This window comes from Urocampus carinirostris, chromosome 13, assembly GCF_059441175.1.
Source record: "Urocampus carinirostris isolate Australia breed hairy pipefish chromosome 13, RoL_Ucar_1.0, whole genome shotgun sequence".
Classification (NCBI taxonomy): Eukaryota; Metazoa; Chordata; class Actinopteri; order Syngnathiformes; family Syngnathidae; genus Urocampus; species Urocampus carinirostris.
Genome location: NC_142361.1, coordinates 6,873,524 through 6,887,072, shown reverse-complemented (window position 1 = coordinate 6,887,072; position 13,549 = coordinate 6,873,524). Strand labels below are relative to the sequence as shown.

Here is a 13,549-nt window from a genome sequence, read left to right as displayed (position 1 = left end):
CTTAAAAATACATAATGAAATTTGTATAGCACTTAATCACAAAAAGTGTCAAAGGGCTGCACAGACCACCATTGCAACATCCCCTGATCTGAAACATATATGTGAGGACCTACAATGATTTGGGCTGATTTTCTAAAGAACATGGAGCATTTACTTTACAGGTGTTTGGGAGGAAACAATATATTTTTATGGTTTTACCACGTTTTGACACTTGAAACAAGACACAAACAGCCTTAAAATACGTAAATAAATGTCTAAAAGTCCAATCCCCATTCCGTCTCCTTCCCCTTCCATACTCGGATGCTATCGTTTGAGTTTCCTTCTTTTTAACCTTATTCTCTTTTTTGCGTGGGCGAAGCACAGAGTGTTGGAATCTATTGCCTTTGTCTGACAAGTCATCCATCTCTATGCGGTGGGGATCTGTGGGATGGAGTGATAGGGGGAAGGAGGAGAAGGAGGGGAAAGACTGGAGGAGGGAAGTGAGGTGGGGTGGAGGCGCGTGGGGGTGCAGTGTTTGTGGGACTTTTTGAAACAGACACACAAGCTTCATGAGGCTTCATTCCAAGCGCAAAGCTCAGGCAGGCAAGGCAAGGTCCATTCCGGAGGAGAGGGGGACCCGTTTCTTGTCATCTCCACCCACCCCCTCAGTCCCTCTAGTCTAAAACACCCTCCCCTTATATTTTTCTTCCTTGGATCCAACCACCGGGGGGAACCCAACATTACAGCTTCCACGCCGGTGTGCAAGGAATTTTTCGGCCGCTTCTTGGAAAATCCATTCTCTCCGATGCTGCAACCGCGCGCCTTGGTCATGCTTTTCACCTGACAGACCCCCTCCTCCCCTTTTCATCTCCCACACGCCCCCTTTTTTCCACGGACGATTTTCTTTCGAAGTTCTCCAAGGCAGCCCACGCGGACTTTACGCCGCACGGACTGTTTTCTCGGCGTATTGTTTTGTTTTTGTAATTTTTCTTCCTTTTGACGCTGCACCATCGAGGCGAGACGGCGACCTCAGTCGATTACCTTTCTTTGCTCTGCTATCCCATGGATATTCACTGCAAAGGAGATCCCTTCTCCGCCATGCACCGTGAGTTTTTTTTAAAGAAATATATTGCCGGGAAAAATGTCGGTAAATCTATGTATGTGTCCGCGGTTGTAACAGTGCAGCAGTGTCAGGAGGAACCGTTAAGAATAGAATGTAATTAATTGTGATTGGAACGAGAGAAATGCACAACAAAATTAAAAAAGTGCCACCCTGACGGCGAAACAACATTTAAAAAAATCCACAATTCAAGATGATTAAATAAGAGTAATGGTTAAAAACAATATAGAATTGAATCATTCCTCTATGATTGCACATTCTCGTCCTAGCGTTTTGCAGCATTGAGGGTGATTATTGCCATAAGGAGTAATGCAGTAATTTGGGACGCTTGTCTGAAAAGTATCACAATTCCTATTGTTAATAATAATACATTATCTGTAGTTCATAGTTTTCATTTTGCTTGTTTGTTTTTTTGTAAAAATGAGTCAAGATTAATATTGTCGTATCTTGATTTAACGAATAATTGACCTGTATTGACATCATACAAGTTTGACAAAGGGCTCCTGCTTTCCGTACAAGTGAAAAAAGGTAAAATCGTTAAAAACAAAATACAAATGATATTTAATAAATAAGTGCATATCCACAGTATCTTATACACCTTGTGAGATATTTTGTGAATTTTAGTGGTTCGTGAATAGGGTTTTGTGCTTTATCAGTTCTAGGAGAGTTTTTTTATGATATTGGATCTGTATAATGCTTATATATCCGGCTTGTCTGTAAATAAAAAGAAAAACTTGACGTTTAAAATTTTGCATGAAATCTATGGAATACGTTCCATATGTAAATGCATCTATCTGAAATCTGATTTGTTTATTACCTTACTTTATCCAGTTTTTCCGAAGAAAAAGATAAATCTTAAGTAAAATTTATTTGTTGGGAAACGTATGTTAAACAGCAATGGGACACAAATGTTTCACATGATTTTTTTTAATAAATAGAATACTGTAATAGTAATAAAAATAAAATAATTCATTATTTTCGTTTTATTTTTCAGAAATGATTGTTTAATTGTTGCTTTTGTATTAGTCCAAATCTTATTTATTCATTTTTGTTTGATTTTAATTCTGAAAAAAATAAAACAACACCATGCAATTTACATTTTTTACCACGGGGAACCAATGTATGAAATCCAATTTGATTTGTTTTTTAACGTTAATCTATGTGTTTATATACACTCGCCAAAATGCTCAATTTGCATACAAAGCTTTTATTACCCATGACAGTACATTATGGGTCACCTTGTGTGTAAATGATGACAAACATTTTCTCATTCCGGTGCAAAATAAAATGAATTAAAACAAATAATACAATGTAATTCCCTAAAAATAGCGGACATCCTGGCCTCTGCGTCAATAATTCATCCACGTTCGTAATATGAGTTATCAAAGGTCATTTTAATTATTTACACTCATCGTGCAGGGAAATTAAACAGGTTGTAACGTAATACACGTGACACGTGATAATATTAGAATGAAAAATACCGTCGGAAGGGACATTCTTTTGAGCTGGCATTTTTAAAAGAATTAATGAATTCATGCACTTTAATGTCATAAGATTTTCGAGAAGGGTTGTTCAAACCTCACATTGTGTTTGCTGTTAAACGTCATATTGAAATATAATATTGTGAATGTGCTTGATTGCTGTTGAGATTGTCAAGATTGTTTTCTGTTATTAGTGTCAATATATTTGTTCAAACCAAAAAATACAAAAGTACAATATTGACGGGCTTTTCCTTTCAGTGCAAACAAATGTAAAAGATTAAACATCTGCAAAATGGATAAAACCGTCCAAAAAACAATATAAGGCGTGTTTCGAAATAATAATATAATTTAAATATTATTATGAATAATATTAATTATATATACATTCTCTTTTACTAAGAAATTTTATATATAAAAAGAAAAAAGAATAATCTGCTGCTATTATATGTTTGAGCGTGTTGGTAAGAGCTGGATTTGCGACTTGACGTATGCCATGTCCCAGACTGCGTATTTTGAACATTTGTGAAATGGATCCACCTGCTTTTTTAATTTCTCATTCATATTTGGAGGAAAAAATCCTAGCATCTTCAACATTAATACATTTTAATTGCATTTACCCCAACTATGTACTTTCTGCGATATTTATGTGTCAAAGGATATCGCAATTCTTGAAACACCTTGTAATAATGAAATATAATAAAAATGTGCATGTTCACAGAGGCAGTTGTGCAGTGCACTGTGCTCATTCACAATGTAGATTGGAGTTTAGTGTAATAATCGCTCTTTTTTGATAATTAAAACATAAAAAGAGGACGCATGCATGCAGTGGACTCATCTCCAGGTATGTAATGTTATGCCCCCCCCCCTCGGTGTTGTTGTTGTATCCCACGCAGGGCACGGCGGTGTGAACCAGCTCGGTGGGGTTTTTGTCAACGGAAGACCCCTTCCTGATGTGGTTCGGCAAAGGATCGTAGAACTGGCTCACCAAGGGGTCCGGCCATGTGATATATCCAGGCAACTACGGGTCAGTCACGGCTGCGTCAGCAAAATCCTCGGCAGGTAAAAAATAAAATAAATAAAAAAAGGGGGGGTCTGCATGCACGACTTGTCCAAACATCAATCTTGTTGCTCCATCCCAACCTCAGCCATTGAGCGCAGTTTTATTATTATTTCTGCTTGCACACTGTTTTTATTTCACGTGCAAAGCTTTTTTTTTTCTTCAAAATGAGAACATGACGACAGAAAGGATTTTTTTACTATTCTGAAGGAGGGGATGTAAATGCCTGCAAATGAGCACGTGAGGTAATATTTTGATTTTTTTCCAAGCTATCAGAAGGCATTTCAGAGGTATTACAATGCACACACACTGAATGTTTGTCAGAAACATTGATTGGTTGATTGACATTTTTATTTTTCTCCACTGTTCATCAAATACAAGGTTAGAAATGAATTCAAAATAAACAACTGAAATGATGATAAACAAACAGACTGAGGGACAGCTTTTCCCCCAGAACTGTCAAGTCCATCATATCTGCATTGCAATAACTTATAGGCTGTTAGCCACAGTACAATACACTTTTCACACTCAGCCAAACCTTGACGTATATATATATATATATATATATATATATATTGTTTATAGTATCATTTTTTAAAATCTATTTAAGAAACATTGTACACCGGCGTCGCAAAGAAAACTATAGTAGCAGTTTACTTTAACGACAATAAAGACAATATTGATGTTTAAAACAATTGAGATAACAAAAGGAAAAAGGGACTGACGGGAAAAAGCCGAAGTTTATTTTGGTCCGATCCCCTTGACAGTCCAAACACTTTCACCTTAATCAAATCATGTAACCATGTTGGCTTGGAGAGGGATGGGCGCCACCAGGCTGTACCTGCCCAAGACAAACCACCGGAAACGGTGGACCTACGACCCTAGTGGTTATGGGAACCAACCAACTAACCAACCAACCAACCAACCAACCAACTAACCAACCAACCAACCAACCAACTAACTAACTAACCAACTAACCAACTAACCAACCAACCAATCAACCAATCAACCAACCAACCAACCAACCAACCAACCATTATATGTAATAGGGATCACGTTTCATCATCACTCAAGAGAAAAAGAAATAATCATGAATGCCTTTCTGTTTGTCTGTTTGATTGTTTGTTTTATTGCAGGCAAAGCACAAAAACAACATCAATCATCAATTAATTAAAGGAAACAATAAACCATTTGCACAGAAAATATGTACTACACAATCAAACAATACATAAACGTGTGCCTAAAGAGAGTAGGCTTTTAAGTGCCTACCCCTATTCCATTTTTTTCCTTGCAGGGAAGACATATTCACAATCAAAAAAGGGAAACATGCAGAACCACAAAGGAATACTGCATTGGAAAACAAAAAAATATTCCATTATAAACTCATCATATCACATCATATCATATCACTAGTGACTGGATATGAAATCAAATAATAAATGTTGAATTTTATTTTTTCATCACGCCATTTGATTTAACATAATTGCATACAAAATGGGATAAAAAAAATTAAATGAATGTATACATGTTTTTCAATTTATTATTATTATCATTATAATAATAATAATAATTATTATTATAATTATTATTATTATTATAATAATAATAATAATAATAATAATAATTATTATTATTATTATTATTATTATTATTCACTCTTTCTCTTACCTTGACTTGCTACTTCATCCTGTCTTGATTTGGTCCCCTATTAATGCGTTTTTTTGTGGAACTGTCATGCGCCATATCTATTTTTTCCACGCATTTGCTGCAAAATAAATTGATACATAAATACTGTACAGCCTATGTGATCTGGTTGACAATATTAAACGCGCATTGTGTGCAGGTATTACGAGACGGGCAGTATCAAGCCGGGCGTGATCGGGGGGTCCAAACCGAAAGTGGCGACCCCAAAAGTGGTGGATAAAATTGCGGAATACAAGCGACAGAACCCGACCATGTTCGCTTGGGAGATCCGGGACCGGTTACTTGCTGAGGGGGTTTGCGACAACGACACTGTGCCCAGCGTTTCCTCTATCAACAGGTAGGAAGGCGACTATAACTTTAAACACATTATATTCAGGAGTTTTTTTACTCACATAATATTCAATAAATGGGAAAAAGTGTATGTGCATTTTCCTTGTATACAAAATGAAGCAGGTGCGATCCTGCACGCCGCTATGCCTGCAGTATGTTGGGCATCGTGCATGCACAGAGTAGAGGGAAAAAGGAAAACAAATTGCATATGTCTCGATTGCAAGAAATCGATAACCTGTAAGCAGTTTTGCAGCGGTGGAAAATGACCCCATTTGGCCCCACCTCACCCACACACAAAAAAAACGCTGGAAAAGGCAGAGCACACCGGGACACGTGACACGTCTGCTTCTATTGGGCTGCAGCCTGTCATTATAAATCGTATGTTTGTTAGGAATACAGTTCGTCGGATAAGTTGTGAAACCAATGGAGTGATTTTTTGTGTGCTGTAAAGTATATTTTATTGTATGAAGTATCCAATGTTTTAGACTGGAGGTGACACACTTATTTTCAAGGAGGACTACATTAACTAGACGGCAGCCCCCAAAAGGGCCTGACGTGAATTATACATATATTGTATGTTATTGAATGGTGTGTAAAAAACAAAAAATAGTATTTTGTGTAGAATACATACCTGTACATTTATGACATATTTAAATCACAAACATTAAGGTTGCATTGAAAAGATAAAGTAAAAAAAAAAACGTTAAAAAAATTGCACATTGAGAAACATAACAAAAAGGTAGAATATAGAACATTTGAGAAATGCAAATTGAATTATTAAATAAATAATAAGGTGATAAACCCTTTTAAAACATATATTTAAAAAAATATATATATACACTGAAAATACAAAAATACTGAAAAAATAAATAAAATAAAATAAAATAAGTCAATAGAAACTACAGAAAATTCTATTGAAAATAAGAAATATTTTACATAAAAAATACCATGATTAATTGATTATTTAAAATGAGCAAATTGGGCTAAAGTACTGTTTTGCAACAAGGCTTCTCTATTATGATGAAAAATGAGACAACTGTTATTAATGAGACATTTCTGTCTTGAAATTTAGATTATTCCCTATATTGCTGCTTAGTAAAACAAATGCAATAGGCTTTATTTTCTGATATTGAGCTTTTGCTTCATTGCATCTTTATTAAAATTTTTTGTTTTCTTTAAAAATTGCTGGCCACTTTCAGTTCCACTAATTTTATGAAAATTATATTTCATAATGTAGAAAATAGTTTTCTAAAACAAACAATAGTATATTGTAACCAAAAGTGTTTTTTTATTCCTATACCATGAGCATGTCCTTATTTAGAATTTTTACCCAGGTTTGAAAGAGTGACATATGCAAAAGTACATCAGGATTTTGCAAAATGTATTCGACCGAGCTTAAAATAGTTTTCCATTCCTACCTTAAATGGGCCAAAGTGTCTTTGGTGTGACGCTGGTGGCTGTGAAAAAAAATGGTGGGGGAGGTGGATTTGCCCTTGGAGGAGTGTTGAACTTTGGTTAGGAGCCACTGTTCCAGAGAGCTGGTCATTGGCATTACATTTTAATGAGCTGAGGAGAGTCTCACAACATAGCCAACTTAAGGTAGAAGAAGCTAGGCATGCAGGCAAAAATTCACACACACACACACACACACACACACACTATATGTATATATATATATATATATACATATATATATATATATATATATATATATATATATATATATATATATATATATATATATATATATATATATATATATATATATATATATATATATATATATATATATATATATATATATATATATATATATATATATATATATATATATATATATATATATATATATATATATATATATATATATATATATATATATATATATATTAATTTTGACTCGAGACTTGTATAATAATATGCGTATGCTTTATCTGGACGAGATACTAAGTATTTGTGCTTGAATAAATTGCTCCAACGAACGCACTAGATTTACGTTTTGGTGAAATATTCCCACTTCCGGTTTGAAACAAGCGCATGTTTTTTTAAATTTTATTTATTCTAATATTCTGGAGACCGATTGTGTTTCGCACGTAAAAATAAAGTGCGCAATAACGTCGTATCGTTTTTATAATGGGTAAAGGTTGGCATGTACTGTATGCTTTGTGTTTTTGCAATTTGCCGCAGTTGCTCATGATAGCGTTTGTTTGTATTAAAATAAACTTTCCAAGCATGCACCTGTGAGATTTTTGATCAGCGAGCATGTTAAAAAGGCAGTAGGGAGTCGGCGGTCTTTGCGGTTGAAGTGGATTGACCTCTGTCAACTTTTAACACATTTTCCCGCAATAAATTATTAAAGATGACAACAGCTTTTTCTGTTCCCCCAGTCCTCAAAAAAAGCCATTTTCAACCCTATCGATTCCTGTTTTAATTTTTCTTGTGGGGATTTTTCCCCCTTTTTTTCTGCACCAGCTCTGACCCCAAAGTCGTTAATTCGGCCTCTCCAAAATTGCTTATTCAATAGCGACAACGTGGATCAGGAAACAAAAGTCCTTGAATTTACGAGTCTCTCCCGAGCCGTGCGGTCGGATAACAGTCGTGTTGCCATGTTAGAAATTCAAATAAAATATTGATGTGTGTTTTCTGGAGGAGGCCTATTGTGCAGGACGGGGGACACATGAGACACATGAAAAGACTGCAATTTGTCCCCCTGAGGACGTGAACTCCTCATTGGTGGAACACACACACAAGGATAGACACACGTACCTCGCCTCATCTTCACCTTGTAATTCTGTTTTGTCACACCTGTCGGGATCCCCAATGCCGACTGTTATTCAATGATCTTGTGCGCGTGTGTCAATCAAAAGATTATGGCGGTCACAGTGCGGTGTAATGCGATCGGAGTTGACAAAAGAGCTTGTGTAAATCCCCCCCGTAAATATGCGTTCGCCCAAAAGAACTACAGCAATCCTTGATTTGAGTTTGTACGGAAAGCCGGGAGGACTATTGGCCTGGACTTGAACATTCAGTAAAAACGAAAAAAAGGAAAAACACTGAGAGAGCTATGATATCCACATACATGTACCGTACTTTCCGCACTATAGGGCGCACCGGGTTATAGGGGGCACCCCCAAAAAATTGTTTTTGGTCCTATATCTTCCATACATAAGGCGCACCGGATTATAAGGCGCTACAATGGGAACCTCGACAAAACAGTCAGATGATTCAGTCAAACTGATTACCCCCTTAACATTCCCAAAGCTTGCAAAGAAGCAAATACGTGTCGTAGACACGTGCAGATGCGGTGTCCGTACGATGTCACTTAAATGCATCAATTCATCATTCGGAAGGTTAAAGTCTTGGGATTCAAGAAATGCCAACCTTTCCTTAGTTTCTATTTTCTTTTTCGCTCGCAACTTTACTGTGCATATGACAATAAACACTTGGAATTGAGTTTAATTTACTCAACTCATCACAGCAACATCAAGATCGTTCTAAAACAAGATACCGGGAAAATATAAAGCCACATAGCTCACCTAAGTTCTCACGTTCAATAATGATACGCAATCATGGTCTTCTTACAACTGTGAGTGAAGTAAATCCAGGAGAGTAAAATGTTTACAAATACAGACTAATGAAACATGTTTCTTGATGGCGTAGTTTTGCAAGCTTGCTATTCAGGGTTTGTTTTGGCCCTCTAGCCTATCCGAGGCTCCGAATAACTTCAGCCAATAGCGATCGATTTAACGGATGATTGACACATCTTTTTCGGCCAATTGCAGGGTTTGTTTTGGCCCTCTAGCCAATCCGAGGCTCCGAATAACTTCAGCCAATAGCGATCGATTTGACTGATGATTGACACATCTTTTTCGGCCAATTGCAGGGTTTGTTTCGGCCCTCTAGCCTATACGAGACTCTGAATAACTTTAGCCAATAGCGATCGATTCAAATGATGATTGACACATTGGTTAGCCAATGAAACGCCGGTATATAAATCCCAGCATACACCGCGGAATACTCCACGTTCGGGGGAAAATCGAGTCAGCGGCTGTTGCGTAAGTTGCGAGACCTTGCGATTTAATATTGAGCCATATATTAGGCGCACTGTATTATAAGGCGCATGGTCAGCTTTTGAAAAAAATTAAGACTTTTAGGTGCGCCTTATAGTGCGGAAAATACGGTAAATCTTTTAACATTAAAGGTGCTGTCCAGATTTTGGAATATGTTCTACTCGCTGATGCCAACTTCTGGTTTAAGTCGTCAATGTAGCCTCTGTCAAGCTACTTTTGTGGCACATGCAAAATCGTGAATTTTTAGACATGCTCAAATATATTATTCTTTTTCATTTTGGGGGGGAATTCAGTTGGCGTTTGCACTGTATTTGAATCAAGTCTTACTTTCTTAGTCACCATTTTCATTATCAAACAATAACACGGTGATTTATGGTAGTCTTATCAATATATTTTGTTAACACTTATGAATAAAAGATAAGATCAGGGATGTCAAACTCTGAGAAGGACTAGATTAGTAAAAGAATGTCAACTCCAAATGTTTAGATTATTCATAGTTATTATGCTTTATCATTTAGCCTACGTTAGTAACCTACTCTACATATTATAATCAGGGATGACGAAGGATCTCTTCTAAACACAACATATTTATTCAAAGACAATGAGGAGAAAAAAAAGTAATTTCATGCTAGGCATTGAATATGTTCACTGTTTTATTATAACAGTTGATTGAATGCACCTTTACACCTAAACCGACTCACCAAGCTATACAAGCTCGCATGTAGAAGCCAGAGAAGGCATTTGGTCTGCACTTGTTTAAACAAATCATAACCTTTGATAGTAATGAACTAGAGACTCTTCTTTTTTTACATACTCAAAAATGTATGGCGGGCCTAATTAAATAATCTATTTGACAAGCCTAGATTAGGGCCTTGTTTCTTTAGATAGCAGTCAGGCGGATGCAGTTATGTCCTCAGCTGCAGGCTGGACACCCGTGGCCTTTCGAGTAGATATGACAAAAAAAGACTTCGGTAGGAGAAAAAAAACAAGCGGCAGAGAGGAGAGATTGTTAGACTTGTCCAGGTAGAGTCAGTCAAGCCGATCATTGAGGTGAATTGATGTGATTTCATGCTTTGTTTGCAAGATCATTTAGACCAAAGTGCAATAAAGACTTTCCCGCTATATCACTTCATACAGGGGGCTACGTGTTTGCATGCAGGGACAAACCCGATTGTATTTTGGCCCGGCCTCTCTGCTAATGTTTTAACTCAATGAGGCCCGTGAGTAGGAAAGTTTGCCCACTCCTGGTCTAGATAGAACGGGGGAAAGCCTCATTTCAGCTTTGAGCACGAGATTGGCCTAAAACTGCCCTCGGACTACCGCACGCTTTCACATGCACGTAGCCAAAGTGGACATGATGAGCTGTGTTTAAAGCGTCCCGGGGTGGCCTGGCCTGCTGTGAAATCTCCATGCTTGAGAGCTGCCATTGATTGATCTTGTGTGTGTGTTTTCTTTTCACTTTCTCAGGATTATCCGCACCAAAGTACAGCAGCAATTCCACCCGTCTCCTGACGGATCTGTCACGCCGCTCTCAACCCCGGGACATACCATAGGTAAGACTTGTTTGGACTTTTTGGGATGATGTTGACACTGTATTGATAATCTTACTCTCGTTCCTGATATGCTCCAAGGCAGGGGTCTCCAACCTTTTTAAGGCTGAGAGTTATGTTTTGTTTCTAACGAGCGCAAATGGATTGATATGCAATTCTAAAATAACAATTGATCATTGTATTACTCTGTATTACTCCCCAACTATCTTATTACCCGGTTAATTATTGCAAGTGGGGTTAAATAGACTCAGTCAACAACTAAAAAAATAGTTTTCCAAGAAAATCAAAATATCCCAAGTTCCAACACTGATCTGCGGTCACAGGGGTCCAAGTTGGAGACCCCTGCTCTGGGGCGTTTTTGTTGTTGTTGTTAAGAAAAATATTGTGGGTTTTTTTTTTGCCAGGGGGAAAACAGAAAAATTACTTTAAAAAAACTCATTATTTTGGTGGTATTATTTAAAAGACATTTTTGATCGATTTAAACAAAAGACACAATTTAGCAAAATGTTGTGGTGTTCTGGGGACTAGAAATAAATACTATAAGTACCTTGGCATTCCATTATATAAAAATCGAGCGTTAATACTGACTTAAAATATATACAGTAGATTGTGATGGAATATAATCAAATTTTGCGTTGTATTATCGTGCCTTATGGCCCAAGCACTGTACTGTGAATTTCTACTAGTTGTAATGCATAGAAAGAAAACCAAGACAAAAAAACGCAATATAAAGTATAATTTAGGACAACTATAATTGCATCTTTTTTTTTTTTCAAATGATAACTTTTATTCAGAATTGACCTTTTTTTTTTACAGTTACAGTATTGCACAATTAGATACTCTATTATACACTGAAACCAAATAACGAACCCTTTTTACAGGTTCAAGCAATCTTTTAAGAAATACAAGTAGTGTGTACGCACATGGTTTCAGTAAATGCTACATTTGTTTACAAATAATTGGCGTATATTTATGTATGTATATATATATATATATATATATATATATATATATATATATATATATATATATATATATATATATATATATATATATACAATGATTTACAATGATCTCTTTTGTCATAGATGACAAAATAGTTTACAAGACCCCGGATAAACACCTAATACAGACTTAAGGGGACAGTGTGTATTGACAGCTGTAACTGTATTATGTAGCGCAAGTGAAAACAATTACTAAAAATCACAAGGAGGAATATAAATTAAAGAAACTCAAAGTGATCAAAACGGACCACATTAGTTTTGTTTTCTGCCCAGCATTTTTGACGTTTTTCGGTACCCATAGCAGCAAGACGACAAACACTTTTGTCACGTAAAATCATTGTGCATTTTCAAACTAAAAGTCTATGTATCTTTGCTTGGTGTCTACATCAGTATTGTTTTTTTTTTTTTTTGATTGACGGTTTTTTTGTAACCATTTGGAGGCGCTAAATAATACACAGCGTCCTTTTAAAAGACGAAAAAGGTAGTTAAGAGAGCAGTTAAATTAATCATTGAAATGAAACACACGAATAAAAAATTATGTCTTTGATTGGAGGATTAAAATAGCATGCAGTCAAGGCATTATCCAGGTAAACATAGATTGAATCCTAAAATCTCCTTATTGAAGTTTTCCCATCAGTACCCAGTACAGCATCTCCACCTGTGACCAGCGCCTCCAATGACCCCGTGGGCTCCTATTCCATCAATGGCATTCTGGGAATTCCCCGTTCCAACGGCGAAAAAAGGAAACGAGACGAAGGTGAGCAAAAGTGGATCCGAGTCCTCCTACAAGTAGAATTGGGGCCAGACTAGTAAATTATTGGCATAAAAAGTCTGCCTTTTTGGTGGCTCACGATTAAGGGATTCAGGGATTTTAGATTGGATTATTAAATGATTATTGTGTGTTTGTTTTTTTTCCTCAATATTTTTTCATTAAGATTGGATTTTTTTGTAGCGTTTATCAACTGGGAATTTTGAAAAAAAGAAAAATCAAGAAACATTTATTTCCACTGCAGTTTATTTATTGCAGACTGAAAAGTGACAACATTAGCATACAAACACAAATATAAACGGCAGATTTAATGATTTGAAGGTCTGTTGCATTGTTTGAGGCGTCCTTAAAAGTTGAAAACATTTCCTAAATTAAGTATCTGTTCGGGAGCCTTTATAACGTTTTCCTTCTGTGCCTATCTGTTTTTATCTTTGCAACCTTTTTTGGGACGTGCAAAACATTTGGAAGCAGGAATGGGGAGATGA

The 13,549-nt window shown here is 36.3% G+C and overlaps 1 protein-coding gene across 3 annotated transcripts in view; it reads left to right on the top strand.

The window, feature by feature from the left end:
• The first annotated feature begins 593 nt into the window (after window positions 1-593).
• Window positions 594-13,549, top strand: part of pax2a (paired box 2a) — a 61,244-nt gene continuing 48,288 nt past the window's right edge. For 2 of the 3 annotated variants that reach the window (XM_088351234.1, XM_088351233.1), the window contains exons 1-5: window positions 594-1,084; window positions 3,474-3,639; window positions 5,481-5,678; window positions 11,209-11,294; window positions 12,933-13,052. In XM_088351234.1, coding sequence (XP_088207360.1) covers window positions 1,042-1,084; window positions 3,474-3,639; window positions 5,481-5,678; window positions 11,209-11,294; window positions 12,933-13,052 — 613 coding nt within the window. In that variant the 5' untranslated portion in view covers window positions 594-1,041. Of the gene's footprint in view, window positions 1,085-3,473; window positions 3,640-5,480; window positions 5,679-11,208; window positions 11,295-12,920; window positions 13,053-13,549 lie in introns of all 3 variants that reach the window. The other variant, XM_088351232.1, reaches the window with a different exon arrangement.